Here is a 21,376-nt window from a genome sequence, read left to right on the forward strand (position 1 = left end):
AAATGGACTTCACTGTCTGCTTAGGTTGAGGGCATGGACACAAAGCCTCTGTGGAACCTGGGCAGGATGTTCACAAAGCCTGGTGGGGGATGGGCAGGATCGGCTCTGAGCGCCAGACAAAGCTAGAATGGCATAAAGAATTTGTTCTATAATGAGATCTGGTGCCTTCTTCTGGCATGCAGGCAAACATGCAAGCAGAACACTATGTACATAATAAATAAATAAAATCTAAAAAAAAAAGAATTTGTTGCTGAGACATCCCAGGTGGGAACAGGGCAGGTGAACAATGGCAAGCCTCAGAGGACATAGGCCAGTATGATGATGTCTGTCACTTTGGTCCTGCTCTGTCCTGGAGGGGACAGCCAGCTGCTGGGGAGGAAGGAAGGTCTTTGCTCCCTGGCCCCAGCCACAGTACTGGGGGCTTGCTAGAAGAACCACCAGCCCCTTGTGGGCCTGCTCTTCCAAACTTGAATTCTGTATGGAAAGCGTGTCAGAGACACTGGGCTTTCTGGGGGCAATGAGTGAGAACAGATGAGGTTCAAAGCAGACCTGTTGGCAGCAACTCTCTGAGCCAGCCCAGCCCTGGAACAGTCGATACCCGGAACACTCACAAGAGCCTGTGACCTGCTGCTTCCCTGGTGCTGGGCTGCATAACAGTGAGCAACATGTCTCCATTACAGTAGAGTTTGCAGGGCCCTGTCCCGGGGGTGACAGTGAGGGGCAGAGGAGAACCAGGAGCCACCCAGGGACTGTGTGGCATCCCCTTGAAGCTGAATACGGCCACACTGAGCAAAGGACAAGCGTGGTTCTCCTAACCTTGTGCCAGCACCTTCCTGGTGGTGCCAAGAAGGTTCTCAGCTTGGGACAGGAGGGTGGCGCCCATGGCAGTCTTGGAGGCACCACTCCAGCTGGGCACCCTTCCTGTGGTAAGCTGAGAACAGGTGGCCCAGACAGCCGACACTCAGTGCCCTCAGGAGGACTGCTCTTCTCTTACCATTAGGCCACCCAGGCTGGACAATGGATGGCACCAATTACATAGGAACAACTGTAGCCGTCCAGGTCAGCCAACTGCCCTGGTCTGACCTCTTCTGTGAAGTCTTCATGTTCTCGGAGGTTGACAGGCTGGGTAGTTCAACATTTCCTGGTCTTTGCTATCACCGCTGTCTGCTGTGTCACCTCAACTGGAGATAGGCCAGGGGCTGGGGTGAGAGGCACTGGCCTCGCTCCTGTGGCTAAGTTGGCTTTGGCTTCCAGGACAACAGCCCTGGCTGAGGTGAAGCTCAGGTGAGGACCTCAGTACAGTGGTGGCTCCTGGCCTGAGGTTCATGGGCACAGGCAGGGACAGATTTCCCGGGAATAAGCTTGGCATGGTGGGAGAGAGTGAGGAGCCAAGGAAAAAGACAGCTGAGCTAAAGATAGAAACATCGAACAGTGTCGGGAACCGCTGTCCCCAGGGCCAGGTTGGATTTCTTTATTGATACTCATTTAAGAGACGTCAGAAGCCACACTGTGCCTGCACAAGCAGATGCAGAGAGCCACCTCTGACAAGAGCACACAGAACAGGGCCAGCAAAGATGAGACCCTGAAGAAGAGGTCTGAGAGTGGGTGTATGTGGTAGGGATACCCCCCAAGGTATCCCTGCTGCCCTGGGGAGTGGCTGCCACAGCTTCTCAGAGCATCTTCCCTTTGGGCAGTCTGGGATGTATGTTCTCACATCCTACCACCTCGACTCTGTTCCCGCCCTGGACTTAGTTTAATTTAGCAGGAGAATAATGTTTGCATGCCATTTGCTTATCTCCCTATAACTGTCACTGTTTTTACCTCCCTGGCAGACTCTCTGAGCTCCTAATGAATACTCCTTAGGGAAGCATTCGTTAAATGCCAGCAGAGAAGCGTCCTCCAGGGGATGGCTGAGTCAGATGTCTGGCCTGCATGCGCAGATGCTCCCAGATGCCTAGAGATTTCATGAGGGGCTTGCGGGGGGGGGGGGGGGAGAGATGCCTGAGACACCTCATGAATGACCTGAAATTCAGACAATACCCCTTTCAAGTTGGGTGGCTTCTCAAAATAGTAGCTGACAGCCAGCCGTGGTGGTGCACGCCTTTAATCCCAGCACTCAGGAGGCAGAGGAAGGCAGATCCCTGTGAGTTAAAGGCCAGTCTGGTCTACATAGTAACTTCCAGGACAGCCAGGGCTACATAGAGAGACTCTGTCTCAAATAGCCAGAGATAGATAAATAAATAAAATAAAACACTAAGCTGAATTTTGAGAGCATACAAATTGGCAGTCCTCAGAGGAGGGATGGGCTCGTAAGTCCCTGCTCCCCGCTGGGTGTGGTAGTCAAATCTTTACAGAACTGCGGACAATGTTCTAACCAGGTGTGTCCGGTCCTTATCCATGACTGTGACAAATACCTGTGAAGAATGACCTAAAGGTCGACAGGTTGATTTTGGCTCAGTTTTCCAGTCATCGGTGGGCTCCATGGTCCGTGGTTTTGGATTGTTGGGAGGCTGAATGAGCATCATGGCAGAAGAAATCTGCACACACACACACACACACACACAGTGGGCAGTTCCACTCCCTGGTTTGGGGCCCTGGATTGTATGAATGTAGAGAATGTCAGTTGAGGAGTGGCATGGGCTCCATTTCTTTCTGCTCCTGACAGTTGTCAGGATGTCACTAGCTGTCCCTGCTTCTTTACTCGCTTGTTTGACGGACCGTAGTCTAGAATTGTGAGTAAAAATAAACCTCTATCTGCTAAGTGGCTCTTTATCCCAGCAACAGAAATGAAACTCGGTCATAGGGCATATGCCACAGGCCATAGGTCACAGGGCAAGCCCTCTTTACTCCACCTAGGCTCCACCTCTCAGCAGTCCCTTCACTTAGGAAGCAGTCATTGGGTTATTAGTCAAGAAGATTGGCGCTCTCCACCCCAGTGGCAAAGATGGAAGAGCTGAGGGGCTGACCAGCCCTACGGCCACTCAGGCCCAGAACCAGGGTTATGTGCTGGCCCACCCCAATATTCACCCCATCTGTGATCTGCTGGAGTATGGGGCATAGTGGGGGTGGGGTGTCAGTCCTGTGGATCCAGGGCTGCAGGATCTCCAAGACACAGGGCAGCAACAATGGGAGTCCAGGAAGAGTCCCAGTGAGGCCCAGTGATGATGGTGCAGCAGAGCCCAGGGGCCTCAAATCAGACCAATGATTCTTTGCAATAAACACCTGTGTGTAAAGATGTATGGATAAAGGGATTTACTGCGAGACTCACTGTGTCACACTGCACCTTCCATGGCGAGATTTTTTCCTTCTTCCTTTTTTTCTTTCTTTTCTCTTAAATTTTAACTTGTTTTATTTTCTTTTGGGTGGGCATGATGTGAAAGACACAAATAATAATAATAATAATAATAATAATAGATTGGAGCTCACCATCCAATCATCTCTCTATGGCACCACCAACCAGATGCCAAGCCATCAACATGTGAGTCTTTTGGGGGAGGGATCTTCATATCCAAACCAAAACACCAGTTACCAACATCAATACTGTTAATACCATTCTGCTACAGGCCATTCCTCTCCAGGGGGATCCCACAAACTATCCTTCATAGCCTCCCCACTTTCACTGTACCCCCACATTCCATGGCAACCTCTGGTCTCTCCACTTCTCTGGTGTTTGTTTTTCCACCCATGTTTCATGCTTGACGCAGCAAGGCTTGGAGGTTCTCAGCGTGCTCTCTGGAGACTCCCCGGGTTGTTGCAGCGACAGAGTTCATTCCTTTTCTTTGCTGACTTAGTGTTCTAAGGTATGGCTGGGCTCCAGTTTGTCCACCCACTGAAGGACATCTATGTTGTACCCAATTTGGGACCACCCTGAGTAAACTGGCTATGAACATTTGCTGACTTGCCGTTCTTTTTTACCCTGAACTTTGGAGGTGGGGCAAGCAAAGTCTTCCCTTCCATAAAGCATACATAATAACTAAGCATATAATTGAGCACATCATGAGCTATCGGGAAAGACCGTTCTGGGCCCATTGGCTTCCCAAACCAACAAATCAAAACAAAGCGCTGTCTCATGAGAAGGGGATCTGGAAAAACCCACGGGTATTGATTAATGGGGGAAGCAGCATTTTCTAGTAGAAAAGGGAAGGAATCAATGGAACCGTTTTTTGCCAAGTCCAAGTATTTTCTAAGTTCCCATGGGAACAGAAAGCCCACTTCTAGGCCAGTGGAGCCAGAGTGCCACCTAGCACAGACTGCAGGCTCACCCTAGTCATCCCTCCCTTCGGAAGGAAAACCTTCCTGTGGCGCTGCCCTGGCTCCAAGCCAGTGCCCACATCTTCACGAGGAGCAGCTGTGGGGGTTTCCTTGGGGCGACCGGATGTACTCCGCTGTCTGTCCTGACAAACAAGAGACATGGAGAGCAGGCTGTGGAGCCCACACCTTCGTTCCTAGGAACTTTGAATTTTAACTTAATTTTAGCGATTGTGACATAGTGGGGGAGGGGAAATATGTGAGCGAGAAATCAAGAGGCCGGAAATTGAACCCATAGCCTTGTGCTTACTCAATAAGTCTTCTCCTACCCAGCTACACCATTAGCTAAAATTGAGAGAGAGAGAGAGAGAGAGAGAGAGAGAGAGAGAGAGAGAGAGAGAGAGAAGCCGTGTCCACAGTGTGAGTGTCACCATCCCAAGGCCTGGGGTCTCCCTGTGAATTAAAAGGGAAAAGGAGAAATCAAACTGAGGTTGGTCACTTCCCCATCCCACACCCCACCCCACCCCCAGCCCTGGTCCTGATTTGCCCAGATGTAGGGAATTTCAACCATATCCTCTTGCCACCATAATCTACCATACCTTCCTGGCTATGGTGGCTGTATTCTCAAACCATGAGTCAAAATAAACCCTCCCCCCTCCCCTCTCCAGGGTTTCTCTGTGTGGCCCTGGCTGTCCTGGAACTCACGTTGTAGACCAGGCTGTCCTCGAACTCACAGAGATCCGCTTGCCTCTGCCTCCTGAGTGCTGGGATCAAAGGGTTGCACCACCACCTGGCTCTGTCCTCTCTTAGGCTTCTTCATATCGGGTATTTGGTTACAGCAACAAAAGTAGTGAATAGATCACAACAAGGCTAGTGTACGGTGAGCACTGTCTTAGTGACCGGAGAACTGTGATGAGACACCACGACCAAGGCAACTTAGAAAAGGAAGCACTTAACTGGGGGCTTGCTTACCTCACAGATGGTGAGTCTGTGACCATCATGACGGGGAGTGTGGTGGAGGGCAGGCAGACAGGCATGGCACAGGAGCAGTAGCTGAGAGCTCACCTCTGACCTGCAGGCTGGAGGCAGAGAGAAAGAGAAAGCAAGCCTGGGTCTGATGTGAGCTTTGGAAGCCTCAGAGCCCACCTCCAGTGGTGCAGCTAGTCCAGTAAAGCTATACGTGCTCCAACAAAGCCACACTCCTAACGCTTCCCACATGGTTCTGATACCTGGGGCCCAAGCATTCAAACATATGAGCCTACGGGGGCCAGTCTCAATTCAGCACCACAAGCTCTCCCTCCCTCCCTCCCTTCCTCCCTCCCTTCCTCCTCCTCTCTCTTTCATGTTTATTTTTGTGGCGCTGGCCATTAATCCAGGGTTTGGCACATGCTCCGCTTGTACTGGGCTATGCAGCCGCCTTCTGTCCACTTCTTGTTTTTATGTTTTTGTTCTTTTTTCTCTTTTGGTGTGCCTGGTGTTTTGCCTGCCTGTGTGTCTGTGCACCATGTGCACGCTTGGTTCCCTCAGAGGCCAGGAGAGGGTGTAGGATCTCGGGGGGCCTGGAGTTAACCACATGGCTGTTTGCTGCCAGGTCGGTGCTGAGGATCAAATGCAGGTGTCTGGAAGGTCAGTCAATGCTCTTAACTGAGAGGCCGTTTCTCAGTCAGTCCCTTCTGTCTTTTGCGTTCATCGAGTCAGCTAAATCTTTTTGACTCCTTTCCCTGGCGGTTTAGCTATAGGGGTGACCATCTGTGTCCTTGCTATCATATTAAAGAATTTCCCACTTCAGGGCCCCGTGTCAATCTAATAAAGAAGCGAAGAGAGCTGGGCAGTGCCTAGTCTCACTACACCTTGATGTACCATGGCTGGTTGGCACCCACGGGAGGCCTGCCCTTTTCTGAAGAGAAATGAAGGAAGAGTGGTTGGGGGGAAGGAGGGAGGAGAAACTTTGGTTGGGATGTAAAAACAGTAAATAAAACAAAAAAGTGAGTAGCAGCTAGAGGGGCTAGCCTGGAACTTCATATTTACTGTTTGTTGTTTTTTTGTTTGTTTGTTTGTTTTCTTCTGGTTATTTGAGACAAAGTTTCTTTGTGTAGCCCTGGCTGACCTCGAACTTGCTGGGAACTCATAGAGATTCTCCTGCCTCTGCCTTCCCAGTGCTGGGATTAAAGGTGCACATACTACCACTACTTAACTTGTTTTTTTTTTTTTAAGATTTGCTTATTTATTATAGATACAACATTCTCCCTGCATGTCTCCCTGCAGTCCAGAAGAGGGCACCATATCTCATTATGAATGGTTGTGAACCACCATGTGGTTGCTGGGAATTGAACATGGGACCTCTGTGGGGAGCAGTCAGTGCACTTAAGTGCTGAGCCAGCTCTCCAGACCTTATTGGTTGTTTTTGGTGCCTTCCTTCCTGCGCCTCAGTGTCTTCATCTGGTCCTATTTTCCCCTGTCCGAGGAGGTCTTCTGGGTCTTGCACACTCTGCCCTCGGGCCACCTGAGATGTCTTTATTGTCTGCTGCTACTTTGAAGGATAATTTGCATTTGGTACTGTTCGAAGCTGACGTGTTTTTAAATTTGGTATTTTGACTGTTTCAGAGAGCAGGTGCGCTGGCTCAGGGGGTAGAGGCTTATGCTGCTGAGTCTGACAATCTGAGTTTGACCCTGGAGTAGAAGGATAAAACTGAGTCCTGAAAGTTTTCTCTGACCTCCACATGCACAGCACAGCACGTACACGTGCCTGTGCCACACATATGTAACACACGAAATAAATAAAAATTGTAATGAGTTTCCACCTCGTTTCAGATCTCCGGCTTCTGATAAGAAGCAAGCCCCACCCTTGTCATCATGCCTTTGAAGGTAATGCCCATGTTTTTTTGTCTGCCTTACACTTCCCTCTTCAGCTCTGCTCTGCAGTAGCTCACCTGCCTGTGATCTTTGTATGTGTCTGTCTTAGGGCTTTTAGTGTTGCGAGGAGACACCATGACCACCTCAGCTCTTTTAAAGAAAACAGTTGAGATGGTGGCTCACGGTTCCAGAGGTTCAGTCCATTATCATCATGAAGGGGAACATGGCACCTGCAGGCTGATGTGGTGCTGGCTACATCTTAACCAGAAGGCAACAGGAAGCCAACTGAGTGAAGCCTGAGAAAAGAGACCTCAAAGCCCACCCCACAGTGACACACATCCTTCAAGACCACACCTCCTAATAGAACCACTCCCTTTGGAAGCCATTTTCTTTCAAACCTCCACAGTATCTCACTCAGAGTTTGCCAAGTTTTATTTTATTTATTATTTATTTATTTATTTGGTTTTTCAAGACAGGATTTCTCTGTGTAACTCAATTAGTAGACCAGGCTGTCCTTGAACTCCCAGAGATGTTCCTGCTTCTGCCTCTCAAGCGCTGGGATTAAAGACACGCGCCGCCACACCCAGCTTTGCCAAGTTTTCTAACCTGTGCATAAATAGCTCTCACTGTGACTTTTTTGCTATTATTTTTAACTTTCCCCCCGTCTTACTCTCACTCTCTTCTCCTTGGCAACTTCTGTTTCGTGGGAGCCAGCCCAGTCTATGTGCCCCTTTTGGTCTCTGAGGTTTTTGCAGGTTTGTCTGTGTTAAAGACTATTCAAGGTGCCTCCCTCACCAGTCCCTCTAACTGGCAGGACTCCATCTCCAACTCGATCAGATTATATCCAGTCCTTGCTGTAGGCTTTATTGGAGGGCAGGGACTGCCACAGCCTCTGATATAGGGCTAAGGATCGACTGTAATTGTTAAAGGGCTGCTAGAAACAAAAAAAGCAGGGGAAGGGCCAAAAACTGTGCTGGCATGTAAACCAGAAGTCCTTCTGTCACTCTGTAGAGGCAGCCTGTGGCTTGGGGACAGGGTCTTTACCCTCTCAGCGGAATGTCCTGCTGCTTGGCCTTGAGTGTCCCTGTTGCTCATTTCTGTGAACCAGAATTCCTGGAAAGGAGCTACGTGTGCAAAGGCTGCCTAGTTACAACTACAGTGATGGAGGGAGTGTGTGACATTGAAGGTCTGGAGGCTAATTGTGTTGTCACAGCCTGGCTTTCGCCCCCTAAATTGCCACTCATTGCTGATTGGAAGTGTCACCCCAGGCCCTGGCAGCCATCCTAAGGCCCTCTCCTGGGAGTTGCCATGGTCAGAACACCTCTGGGAAAGCCTGCCGAGCAGTGACCCCTCCCCAGGGAGGGTCAGGACCACTCCTATAGGCTATTTAGGCTGCTGCCCAAAGAAGGAATATGTGGTCTCTGGGGTTTGTGTGGTCTCCCTTGCTTTCTTCCCCTCGCCAGGCTTTCTTGGGGCCACCCGGGAGCACTGCATTAAACATGGGCATCTTTTATTTGGTCTAATTTGGTCTGATTGGAATTATTTGTGTCGGCGGAGAGACTCTTCTTAAGAATTATTCCTAACAATTGCCCATGCCAGAACTAGCACCCTGTGACCAATAGATTAAAAACCTTTGGAGCCTATCAACTTAGCGGACTAGCTTCCATCAACTCCAGAGCTAAGTAAGAATGTCACTTGAGACCAGCAGGAGAGATTCCTCCATCTTGCTGTCACTGCGTCTTTGATGTACCCACAAATGTATTTTAAATTGTCTTGATTTATGACTTTTTATGCTCTGCTACTATAAAACTTTTTCAAACTGCCTCCGTGGTGGGGGGACATGAAACCTGGGGTAACCTGCTTGGGATGCCTCAGAAGAGTTCTCCAAACCCTTGTTTCCTGGGAGGTTGGTCACTCAAATTTAGTGCCAAAATAAACCATCTCTTATTCCATTAGAGGGGCGAGTTGTGTCTTTGCACCGTCATCCTACACACGCTTAACTGAACAAGGGCCACCACCTTGGGAGCTTTTGCAGTCTCTGGACCCCTCTGCCAGCGACGACTGCCCTAATCAGTTGCCCGAAGTCCACACCAACACGCATGCTCAGACATTCCATGTGCACACTGAATTCTATCTGCGAAAGCTCCCATAGGTCTATCTGCTTTATTTTTACGCAGTTCCAAGTAAGATTTGGTTTTTGCGGCATTCCCAACACCCTGTGACTTCAAAGTAGTACCAGATATGGGTGGTCAGGGCTGGCGAAGGTGGGGCCCGGGAAGAGCATAGCCCTACATTTGGCGAGCCAAGGGAAAGAGTACTGAGTGTTGACTCTACGAGGAAACAAACTGTAAGAAAGGACAGTGGGAAGTTGGCCTGCAAGGGGATGGTGCACACAAAGGATTTTGAGCTGTAGCGGGTGGGTGGGAACGCTTTCAATCTCCGTTGCTTTGAGTTAGCACACTTGGCAAATCAGTGTTAACAAGCGTGCAGGGACTCAGTTTGGCACAGCGCAGCTGAGCTCGTCCAGAGGTAAAAACCGATCCAAGGTTTTGATGGATTTTTTTGAGGCATCCTGCAGAGGCCGGAAAGTAGGAAGCTCTCTTGGGGTATAGCGGGAATCCCGCAAGGAGTGGCAGTGGAGGCCCACGGATAGGAGCGAGGATGAGGTTCATCCAATATAGGGAGGTAAGACGAAGTCAACCAAGGGTCCAAGGGTCCCGGAGCCTGGGCAGGTGACAAGCACGGGTCCCGGAGCGCAGGCAGGTGCACTACCCGCTGTCTCCCGCAGCCCTCGGGACTGCCCGAGCCTCGAGACAGAGCCGTCTCCTGCCCTGCAACAGCAGCAGCAACCTCGCCTCGCTCCGCCCGCCCGGCACGCGGCCTTTTCCGTGGGAGGGCAGGCGGCGGCGGGGCCCGCCCCTTTGAGGCGCGCGCCCCGGAAGTGGTCACGCGGCGGCGCCGGGGCCGGAAGTGGACGCGGCCGGCGGCGGCGGGCGGCCGGCTAGGAGCTGCCTGGGGCCGGCAGCGCGAAGGCGCGGGCTCAGCGGGCCCCGCGCGGCCTCGGGTACCCATGGGGGGCGGGGGGCCGGGCCGGTGACGCCGGACGCTCATGGACGCCCCTGAGGAGCCACAGCCGCCGGTGGTCTACACCATGGAGAACAAGCCCATCGTCACCTGTAAGTGCGGCCGACCGGGTCGGGGGGGCGCGGCTGGGCGGGGCAGCTCCCACCTAGGCTGACACAGTTGATCTCCGACCTTTCCACCGGTGACCTTCGACCCGCTGTGCAGCCGGTGCCGAGCAATGGGTGCTGCTCGGTACTGTCAGAGCTACTGGTTCAGGACCGGGCCGGCCTTCCCCGCGGGTCGGCTCTTTTGCGGGCTGAGCTGCGCACTGACCGCAGCCCCGGTGGGCAGGCCCCTGCTCTCCGTAGCGCGCAGGTGCTCTTCCTCAAGTAACCGGAGTGGCCGGTGGCACCCAGCTCTGGCCGGTCGAATCTTCCTGTGCCTGCAGGCTCTTTCCTGAGACGGCAGGGCTGCTCTACTAGCGAGTTCCCGCTCGGACAGCCCCTTCTGCACTTGTTCTTTCTCTCACTTAATACACACACACACACACACACACACACACACACACACACCCTCTTCTGCTCTTGTTCTTTCTCCCACTTAATACACACACACACACACACATCCTTGTGCACTTGTCCCTTCTCTCAATACACACATACCTGCGTGCGTGCATACGTGCCCGCGCAGAGGGATTGTTTCTCTGCTACAGAAAAAGAAAATTCTTCCCATTTTTAACGCATGACTTAAGAATTGAGTAGGTTTGCAAACCATGAACTCATGGGAAGTGTTGACATGTTAGTTGACGTTTTGATGGCTTGCAGTGTTGTCTCTCAAAGTACAGGTGTAGGTATAGTCTCTCAGATATCACAGGTGTGATATTTGCCTGTTGGAAGTTCAGCGTGTATGTGACCTTATGAAGGTACTTTTTCTAAACAGGAAACGCTCTTTGCAAAACCTGGTGCTAGGTCCCGGGATTCCCCAGGTCCCCAGCACACCCTGCTCTGCTCTCTTCTTTGGGCCCTTGGAGGAATGGGCATACTCCTCCCAGCCCCCTCCTGTAGCCTCCCAGACATTTCATAGTTAAAGACTTTCACTGCTTTGTCTCTAGGTGAACTTTCTCAGGGAAGTGGATGTGTCTCCCTTAGAGTTGGGAAGCTTGCATAGTTCAGCAGTAGCTCTCTCCACTCCCCCTCCTTCCCCTCCAGAATGCTTGGCAGCTGAAAGAAAGCCGTGCCAGACTTCATGGGAAGGCAGGTGGACAGATATGGCAGATCTGGTCTGGAGGCTCCCCACCCTGCCCAGGTGCTCCCTGGTCCCCTCAGGGAAGTTGCACCCGATTCATGCTTGGGTCCAATGTGTTCCAGGTACTGAGAACTTCCCCCAAGTGCTATGCACAGTAGGAATCACGGATAAGCACTTACTGCCTGGAGCACTGTCCACGCACCTGGTTGTATTTCCCGCCCTTAACTTTGAGCATAGGCATTCCAACCCTCAGAAGCATTTATCAGTACCCTTCTGAAGGTAAAGCTCCATGCTCTGAGGTATCTGCTGTGACTAAAGGGGAGGGATTCATTACTCTGTTAGTGCTTGGAAATGTGTGATATTCCCTTTCTTACCTTCCTGTGTGTGGGACAGTGGTAGCGTGCAGTGTGCCTTCCTGTAGGCCTGTTGGAGTTTGGGATGTTGGTGGGGAATGCCATGGCTTTGAGGTAGCATCGTAAGAAAGTGTGCGGATGGTGTCCCCGTTTTGGAAGGTACAACTCTTCATTGGAGTTTCAGAAAACAAAGTGATTTCAGAGAAAGGTAAAAACAATCTCTTTAAAGTAAAACCTTTCTTTCTTTCTTTCTTTCTTTCTTTCTTTCTTTCTTTCTTTCTTCCTCTTTCTTTCTTTCTCTCACTTGGAAAACCTGATTTGACAGTGTACACTCGATGCCATTTTTATGTTCCTGGGACTGGAGCTTTGGCGAGCACTCACCCTGGTTCCACTTCATTCCTTCTTTATCTTTTTATGCTTTGAAGGAGAAGCAGTAAAAGCAGGTCAGACGTCTACCCACAGGCCAGTTCACTCTTAACAACACTTCAATGCTGCACATTACAATTCTCTTCGTGTTTGCTCACCAGACAATGTTTCATCTTATTCAAAAAGTTCTTACTTTAGATCTCCTTGAACCCAGCCAGTCTGTTCATTTGAAGATGAAAGCAGAGTTCATGTTTATCTTTTTGTGTATGTTCGTGGATGTACGAATTCATTACCTGTGGAGAACAGAGATCAGTCTCAGGAGTTGGCCCACCAGAACTTTCTACCTTGGCTTGTTTTTATACAGGGTCTCTCTCTGGGACCTGGGGCTCTCCAGTTAGTCTGCCGACTAGCGAGCTGTAGGAATAATACCTGTAGCCACCTCCCCATTGCTGGGGTCACAAGCTTGTCACTGTGGCTTGCTTTTCACATGGATTTTTAGGACCCAAGCCTGGATTCTCACGCTTCCCCGGCAAGCATGTTATGAGCTGAGCTGTCCTCCTTGCCTTTTTCTTTGGACAGTGAATCTGCTAGACTGTGGGCATGGGAAGAATGGAAAGTTCTCAAAAGGTTAGGGCAAAACAGAAGAGATTGTTGTTTGAAAATATTGCTGAGTTAATGTTTTGAGGCTACAAAGCCGTTTTTTAACCATAATTGGAAGATTCTTAATGTCCTGCCTTATGGGCTGTGGAGGAGAGACCCCGTCCACAGAGGGTCTGTTTGTGCCCTGTGTGGAATGTGCAGGGTGCCAGCTGGGCAGCCCAGTGAATCACCTCATCAGAATGATTAGATGCTACCATAGATTATTCATCATGAAACATGCTCAGTGATACTGAAATCCAGCCGGTCCAGTGGTTTACATGTTAAGTTTCAGCTTAGTCCCCCCCCCCAAAAAAAAAAAAAACCAAAACTAGGTTTCTTTGTTTCAGAAAGAAAGACAGACTCCCGACCCAAGATCTGTTAGGGGAGACCCGTGTGCTCATGCAGCAGAGACAGTTGATGTCCCACTGTCTGTAGCTTTCCTCCGTGGTGCAGCACATGTGTTCACCTTGGGACATGAAACATCTAAGAGATAGCAGCTCACCAGGGACAGGTCTAGTGCTGTAGTTTTGAAAGGAGAAAGAAGGCAGCAGAGACCAGCGAGTCTGCTGTGTTTTGTACCTGGTTGGAGTTGGACTTTCCCCTGGAGGTGAGAGTTAATAAATTTGGATTTCCTACCCAGTCTGAAAGTACAAAACAAAGTAACTGTGAAGTGTGTTTTTCTTAAAATTAGTAAACATAGCAGTGACGGCACACACCTTTAATCCCAGCACCAGGAGGCAGAGGCAAACGATCTCTGAGTTTGAGGCCAGCCTGGTTTATAGAGTGAGTTCCAGGATAGCCAGGGCTACATAGATAAACCTTGTCTCAAAAAAAAAAAAAAGTAAATATAGGTGTGGGTGGGAGCAGAGGGGTTCTGCAGGTATGGCAGGCAAGAAGAGGAAACCATATAATCACCTGCCCTGCCTCCCCAGTGGTGGGATTAGAACCCAGGCTCTCACAGGAGCCCAGCAAGTGCTTAGCTGTGGAGCTGTATATCCAGTCCTGTCTTTACGTTTTGAGACTTCCTAAGATACCCAGACTAGTCTTAAATTTGGAATAGTCCTGCCTCAGCCTTTCAAGTAACTTTTGAGATTACAGGGTTGCTTTAGCAAACCTGGCTGTGTAGGCTTGCCTGCCGTCCACCCATGCTGGTTAGGAGTTCTTGTGTTTTCCAGGCCATTTGGCCATTTTTATTTTGGAGAACCTCAGCAGTGAAATGGACAGTTAGGTTGACATGAAGTTAGAGGAATCAGTGTATGTAAAAGAAACTAGCCAGGAAGAGATCCCTAAACTTTTTCAGGTCTCAGTGTCTTGAATGTCACAGAGTGTCATCTGGTTATTGTATTTAGTAAGACCTTCCCTCCGTCTGTCCTGGCAGTCACAGAAAGGCTGTTGTACTAGCAAAGTTCTTTGTTGGCAGATAGTGTCTTCCTGTGAATGACATGGTTTAGTAGTGTGAGTGAGGTTTCCTGGGGCATCACAGGGTGAGCTCTGTGCCCCACCTGCAGGGGGTGGGGTGAGAGACTGCAGGCTGAAGGACTCCCTGGCACCTTTCTGTGCCCCCTAGCCTCCTCTAAGTGTTCTTCTGTGTCCCACCTTTTCTTGCCTGTTCTATCCAGGTCACACCTGTCTATGTCTGCTCACAAGCTGCTCCCCTAGTCACAGAACGTGGTCTAAGAGAGCATTTGTTTTTAAGTTGCAGATTGATGGCTTTGACTTTCCCCCTCTCGTGACTGATTCAGTCTCAGCAAATATTTTACTGTGTTTGAAGTAAGTCTAGGATCCAGTCACCTTTCTTACCTTTATAGTGGGCCCTTCTTTCTGTCTGTGGGATTCCTGCAGTGGCCTTCCTGTATCCACTCCACCTTGCAGAGAAGGCATAACACTCAGCTCCCCAGCTCAGGCCTGCTGCTATCACACCCCCTTTCCCAAGGCTAAGCTATGGCTCAGTGGTGTCTGCTTGCTTAGGACTCTACCCTAGCACCATGAAAACCAAAAGAAACCGAAGAACCTTCCAAGGCCTCTCAAGAGCCCCACCCCTCCCCAGCTAGCCTCTGAGGCTGCCTGGAGCTGTAGAGTCTGCCCCTGCCTCTGGCCTAGTGGTCTCTGTGGCACTCTCTGATTCTCTGCCTCCCTCTTCTCCCAGCTTCTGGGGACACACTAGTTCCTTGCCTGCCTTGTGGTACCTGCTCAAATGTCACTGACCCCTAGGCCTGCTTTGCCTATCATACCTCACTTGTGTTTGGGATCCCACTGACGTCACCCATTTTTCTTGGCACAGAGCTCCTAAGAGAAATATTTGTTTTTGTCTTTGCTTATTGTTTCTCTTCACACTGAATCAGGCTAGAGTGTAAAGCTTCATGACTAGGGGGCTTGATCTATTTCACTGCTGTGTTCTTGGCACCTTGAATAGCATTTGGCAAGTGCTGGGTGCTGAGTCTGTTTGTGTGGCAGATGAAATAAGCGAGTGCGTGTTCTCTCAGGGAACATCCTGTGGGTATCTCTTCACGCTTCCATGAGGTACGTTTCTGATGCCGTAATGTTCTCTTCCTCTGCACTAAAAGCTGTAGAGAAAACTCTCAGAGACTACTTGGCTTGTTCTTAGGTAAACTGAACTTGCCCATTCTGTTTGGACTTTTAAGTAGGGGAATACATGTTAATCCAGTAAAGCAAACCTAACCGGTATGCTAGGGGCACGTTTGAAAGCTAGCGGCAACTGTGTTTGGGTAAGTTTTCTTCATTGCAAGTCAGTGCACAATTAACATCACAGCCAAACCGAGGCCTCTTGGTCACAGGCTGGCCTTGTGCTGGGGGAGCCACCTGGCTTTTAGAAGAGGCCTCAGAAGATGCAGTTGTCACTCCAGTCATCTGCAAGATCACAACATGCACTCTGTGTTTGGCATCTTGGAGAGACATTGTGCATTAGTTTGTTCTGCCGTCAGCAGTTCCTTCCACCGATGGCTGAACAGGGAGCCACCATGTGACCAGTCTGCCTCCCATTTATTTGGTCACTAGTTGGTGGACTTTTGGATTGTTTCTATACTTTGGCTCTTGTAGTCCTGCTTCAGGTCTTTGTGTGGACTTGCGTTTTTATTTCATAGAGGATTCTAGGAGAATGGCTGCGTCACATGGTGAGCTTATGTTTAGCTTTTTAGGAAAGTGCCAGCTCCTTCCCAAAGTGGTTATACTGTTTAACATCCTTGGCACTGTGCAGCTTCCCACATCCTCACTGACAGCCTGTTGTCTGCCTTCTCCCTGTAGTGGAAGATTCCTCTCTCTCTGTTTGTTTTGAGACAGTCTCACTGTGTTACTGTGTAGTCCAGGTTGGCCTGGAACTGGAGCTCTTCTTGCCTCAGTCTCCAGATGATGAGTGCCCCACACTACAGCCCGTAGTGAAATGTTTGTTTTGAATTGTTATTCAATTTTATTTTCCCGATAATGCACCTTTTTATCAGTTACATATTTGAAGGTATCTTCTCTTACTGTCGATTTTTCCTTTTGTGTGTGTGCATGTACATGTGTGTGTGCATGTGTGAGGAGGAGAGAGATTGATGTTGATATTGGGTGTCTTCTGTACCCTGTCTTTTGAGAGCAGGTCTCTTCAGAACTCTGTACTCACTGACTGGTTAGATGGACTGACAGACGTGTTCCAGGGATCTGTTTGTCCCCCATCACCTTCCTTCTGTCAGTGCTAGAGTTGCAGACCCTACAAACAACCACAGCCACCTTTGACCATGTCCGGCCAGACATGGCACTTTATCCCCTGAATCATCTCCCTGGCTCCTCTTTTGTTAGAAGAACCCATGTTCTTTAGAATAGTGGTTCTCAGCTTTCCTAATGCTGTGATCCTTCAATACAGTTCCTCGTGTTGTGGTAAAATTATTTTGCTGCTACTTCATAAGTGTAATTTTGCTGCTGTTATGAGTCATAATGTAAATATCTGATGTGCAGGATACCTGATGCGTGACTCCCGAAGGGGTCGCGACCCCGGGTTGAGAGCTGCTGATATCGCACATGGAGAGAGCGGTGGTGGATGTAGGACACCTTGTGTGAGATGACGGGCTGTTGAAGAGTCCCTCTTCAGTGAGCGTGGACTACATTTTGGTTAGGCTGCAGTTTCCTGGCATGTAATTCCCACATGTAAACGAGGATAGTCCTGATTGGTTGTTGTTGGTTAGGGCAAACCACTGTGTATGCAATCTCCCCCATGCAGATGGAGCAGCTCTGTGGTATAGGATTGCTTCCGATGTGTTTGGTGAACCATTCACTCTTCCTCAGTGTGGGTGGAATGGAGCTGCAGACCAGGCTTGCATTGGGGACACGTTCCTCCTTTTGATCTCTCCATCATGGCCTTCCTTTCACACGGCCATGCTCTGCCCAATCTTGGGGGGTTGGTTGGAAGTCTCTTCTTTAGTAGCTTCTTTGAGCTGAGCAAGGGTGCTGCATGCTCGGCCCTGTCTGTAGTTGATTACTTGGCAGGAGTTCCTGGCAGGCCATGAAAAGGGAACCGTACTTGGCATAATTTTGGTAGAAGGTTTGCATTGTCTCATCTAGGAGGCTTATGAGAAGTGGGCTATAGTACCCAGAAAGATGGAGGCCATGGCTGCTCCAAAGGGGTTAGGGTGTTCTGTACATGAAGGGCATGTAGAGGGATCCGAGCAGGCTTCTGTGGGGTCTCTTGAAGAGAAAGTGCAGGTCCTTAATTGATTACCACTTGAATAGGCTCTCCTGCCTCTCCTGTGTTTTGTGGGAGACAGGATTTTAACCTGTACCGATGAACAGGGTCCTGACAAGTCGGTAGAGTCTTTTACATTGGCTGGAGTGATCACCTGAACGATGCTTTGTAAACTTTTAGACGTGCCAGACCCTGGCTTACCCAGGTCGGGCTGAGAATCTGGGCAGTGCTGGTAGAAATTTGCTTTGGGATATTGCTAATTACATTACTCTTTGCTGGGCTTTCCTGTTGGGTATCTAAGATCATGTTGGTAGCCCTAAATTAACCTCTTTGTTATGGTCAGTCCAGACTCCTTAGGAGTTTCTCAGAGACTTAGGAGCCCCTTGGCCCTTTTTATCTGAAATGGGTTAGGGGTCTTACTGATAACATGACTTCCCTTGAAAGCAGTGAGGACCTTTCCCTCTTTGTAGAAGGCACACAGATCTGAGAGTGGAGGCACACAGATGTGGGTCTCCACTTCTCTTTGGTTAAGATGACGGTGGCTTTGTCAGAGCTGCAGACCCTTTTAGAGGGGCTGGGAAGATCACTCAGTGGTTAAGAGAGAACCCACTTACAGTTCACAACTGCCCGTAACTCCATCTCCAGGGGTCCTAACACCATCTTCTGGATTCTACAGTCACACACTCCCCGCATACGTGTGTGTGTGTGTGTATACACTCACACGCACAATTTGTAAAATAATAAAAATAATCTTCAAAGATACAAGCTTTTAAAAACATAGCTACAAAATTTGCACTTAAAGCATTTTTTAAAAATATGAGCTCGTGAATTTTAACTCACTGTGTCCATTGAGACAGATGTTTGCCATGTGGCCCGGCCTGGCTTCAAACTCGTGATCCTATAGCCTCTGTCTCTGAGTGCTGGGATAGTAACAGTTGTACACTACCATACCTGGCCTCCTGTGTGCCTTAACTTTTCTAAAAACATAATTTGGATTAGTATTCAAATAAAGGTCTTTTTTAAAAAAATTGTTTTATTTTATGTGCATGGGTCTTTTGCCTGTGTACTGCATTTGTGCAGTGTAGCAGAGGCCAGAAGAGGGCATCAGATCCCCTGGAACTGGAGTTACAGAAAGTTGTTTAGCTTTTGTGGGTGCTGAGATTTGAACCCAGGTCCTGTGGAAGATCTAAACAGTGCTTTTAACTGCAAAACCATCTTCCAGCTTCCTAAATGAAGTTTTTAAGTAAGTTAATTCTCTTAGAACCTCTGCTCCCCTCTTCCTTCTGCTTCCAGTATTTTTGCAGCCCTATTGCAGCTGTCCTTCAGAAGTCTCACTGTTTTAGTAGCTGTAGCTAGGAGCTCAACATTTTATTCCTTTTTGTTTTGCTTTTGCAAGATTGTCTCATTATTGGTGGTGTGTTCCTCCATCAGCAGGTACACGATGTCTTATTGTCTTTCCACTAATTCCTAAAGACTGTAAAATGGTGAGATTCTAATTTGAGTGGTTTTTCCTCATTTATTAGTAGGAATACTTGAGTTAAAAAGCATTTATACATGCCTATTTATAGTACTTGGTATGCCCTTCACAAAAGTGTCTTCAGAGCTGCCCTACTGTTCTCTCTCTCTCTCTCTCTCTCTCTCTCTCTCTCTCTCTCTCTCTCTCTCTTTCTATTGAGCGGGGGAATGTTTGAGACAGGGTTTCTGTGTATAACAGCCCTGGCTGTTCTGGAACTAGCTCTTGTAGACCAGGTTGACCTCAAACTCAAAAGATCCGCTTGTCTCTGCCCACTGAGTGCTGGGATTAAAGGCATGTGCCTTCACCACCTGGCTCACTGTTCTCCTTAGTGACAGTTAGCTCTTCCAGTATCATGAGCATCCTTGGTGTGTTTGGCCACTTGCTGTTGCTGCTGCTGCATCAGTGTGCTTCCTGCCTCCGATCTGCAGCCACCATCATCCAAGGAACCTTGTTTCCTTTTAATAGAAATGCAGTCTACAAGCTTATCTTGACTTGGACGCTCATTACTAGGTGTATTCGGTGGGGTCTTTTTGTATTTTCAAGATTGTTGGAGTTAAAATTCAATACAACAAGGCTTTATTTACTCAACTATTCTATCTTCTATACATTCTTTCTTTCTGGGGGGAACTCTCCCCCTGTATCTGTAACTCAACTTATGACACTATATGTAATCAGTATACTGAGGCTTACACAGCATTTACATTAGAGCTATTTATAGTGTGTGGAACAGTGTGTGTAGGTTCCGTGCAGGTGCTGTGCCGCCTTATGTTAGGGACTTGAGCATTGGTGGAGTTCCGTATCCATTGGGATTTGGGGCAAGTCTCTCAGATCTAAGGGATAACTGAATTCTGCTCTCTACTTTGGCATCTCCTTCACCTAAGTATCCTAATGCAGTTTTATGAAATGGTTTCTCTTACTATATAAAATAGTAAGCTTGATGAAATGTCTCAGTAGGTAAAGTCACTTGCTGAAGTTTCATCCCTCAGACCCACATAGTGGAGGAAAGGACTGACTCCTGTCCCCTAACCTCCACATAGACACATGGCCCATGTGCAATGCTCCCCCATCATTTTTTTAAAGTATCTTTTTTTTTAAGATTTATTTATTTATTATGTACACAACATTCTGCCTCCATGTATGCCCGCACGCCAGAGGAGGGCACCAGATCTCATTACAGTTGGTTGTGAGCCACCATGTGGTTGCTGGGAATTGAACTCAGGACCTCTGGAAGAGCAGCCGGTGCTCTTAACCACTGAGCCATCTCTCCAGCCCCCCATCATTTTTTTTAAACATATAATCTAAAATAGAATGTGAACATTTTTATTTCCCTCTCTCAGGTGAGATATTGCCGACTCCACTGGTTTCTACACCTCTGCTTTTCCCTCAGTGTGCCTTGTACTGTGCTGTACCTGGAGTGTGGGCCCAGCCTGAGGAGCTCCACTGTGCCCATGTCTGTCTTGTTTCTGGCCATGCCAGGTGCTATGCCCCATTGCTGGATTTGCCAGGTTATTTTCTTTCTTCATTGTGCAGTGCTGAAGCTGCAGTTAAACCCCATTGAGAAGGTTGTTTTTGAACAAAGGCTTTAGGGTGATGAGGGGAGAACATGAGAAAAGAAACAAGGAACCCTTCGTCCAAGGCAGGGCTCTTCTTAACATACAGCACTCACCCAGGTGGCCACAGTGTTCCTGTTTGCTTTGACAGAAACCTACCAGCTAGCCCAGCGCTGGTGGTGCACGCTTTTAATCTCAGCACTTGGGAAGCAGAGGCAGGCGGATCTCTGTGAGTTCAAGGCCAGCCTGGCCTACAAAGTTAAGTTCCAGGACAGCTAAGACTATACAAAGAAATCCTGTCTCAAAAAAAAGTCAAAAAATCAAAAAACGAATCTACGAACTGGAGCCCTTGAGATGGCTTCTCAGGTAAAGGCGCTTACTATGTAAGCCTGATGACCCGAGTTCAATTTCCAGAACCTTTTGAAGGCTGCAGAAGAGAAAATTGTCCTTTGACCTGCACATGTTGTTGTGGCATATGTGCTCACATGCTCACATAATGCATGTGTATGTGAGTGCACATACGCGTAATAACAATAAATAAAGTTATGTTAAAAAGCTACCATTGACTAGGGCTTTTTGTGATCTTATGTTGTGACGCAGTTATGCAATCTTTTCCTTTTGAGATTCTTCAGCTTCCAGATTAGCCTGGGCTCTGTGAGTTGTTGAAGGTGACTGCTGTCTCCTTAGTTAAGTGATGCTGGCATATACAGAAAAGGACCTTGGCACCTGTGTCTTGAGACTGGTATTCATGTGTCAGTCACATTTCCTTTTCTGCAAAACTCCACAGCATAAAGCTTGTGGCCGCAAAGGCACCATCCTGTGTTCCCTCTCATCACTCCTACTGAGGGAACTATTGTCGCATAGAGTA

At 48.8% G+C, this 21,376-nt stretch overlaps 1 protein-coding gene and 2 long non-coding RNA genes across 3 annotated transcripts in view; 2 read left to right on the forward strand and 1 right to left on the reverse strand.

The window, feature by feature from the left end:
* Positions 1-4,611: 4,611 nt before the first annotated feature.
* LOC142853637 (uncharacterized) lies at positions 4,612-5,660 on the reverse strand. Its single transcript, XR_012911225.1, has 4 exons — positions 5,478-5,660; positions 5,221-5,327; positions 4,954-5,062; positions 4,612-4,701 (listed from the first exon to the last, which is right to left on the reverse strand). It is a non-coding gene; the product is annotated as an uncharacterized LOC142853637 (long non-coding RNA).
* On the forward strand, positions 5,616-9,022 carry LOC142853636 (uncharacterized). Its single transcript, XR_012911224.1, has 3 exons — positions 5,616-5,874; positions 7,060-7,113; positions 7,211-9,022. It is a non-coding gene; the product is annotated as an uncharacterized LOC142853636 (long non-coding RNA).
* A 1,044-nt stretch (positions 9,023-10,066) lies between these two features.
* The window catches only part of Trappc10 (trafficking protein particle complex subunit 10), a 65,441-nt gene continuing 54,131 nt past the window's right edge, over positions 10,067-21,376 (forward strand). The window contains exon 1 of the mRNA XM_075979812.1: positions 10,067-10,277. Coding sequence (XP_075835927.1) covers positions 10,211-10,277 — 67 coding nt within the window. The 5' untranslated portion in view covers positions 10,067-10,210. The remainder of the gene's footprint in view (positions 10,278-21,376) is intronic.

This window comes from Microtus pennsylvanicus, chromosome 7 (genome assembly GCF_037038515.1).
Source record: "Microtus pennsylvanicus isolate mMicPen1 chromosome 7, mMicPen1.hap1, whole genome shotgun sequence".
In the NCBI taxonomy this organism is placed as follows: domain Eukaryota; kingdom Metazoa; phylum Chordata; class Mammalia; order Rodentia; family Cricetidae; genus Microtus; species Microtus pennsylvanicus.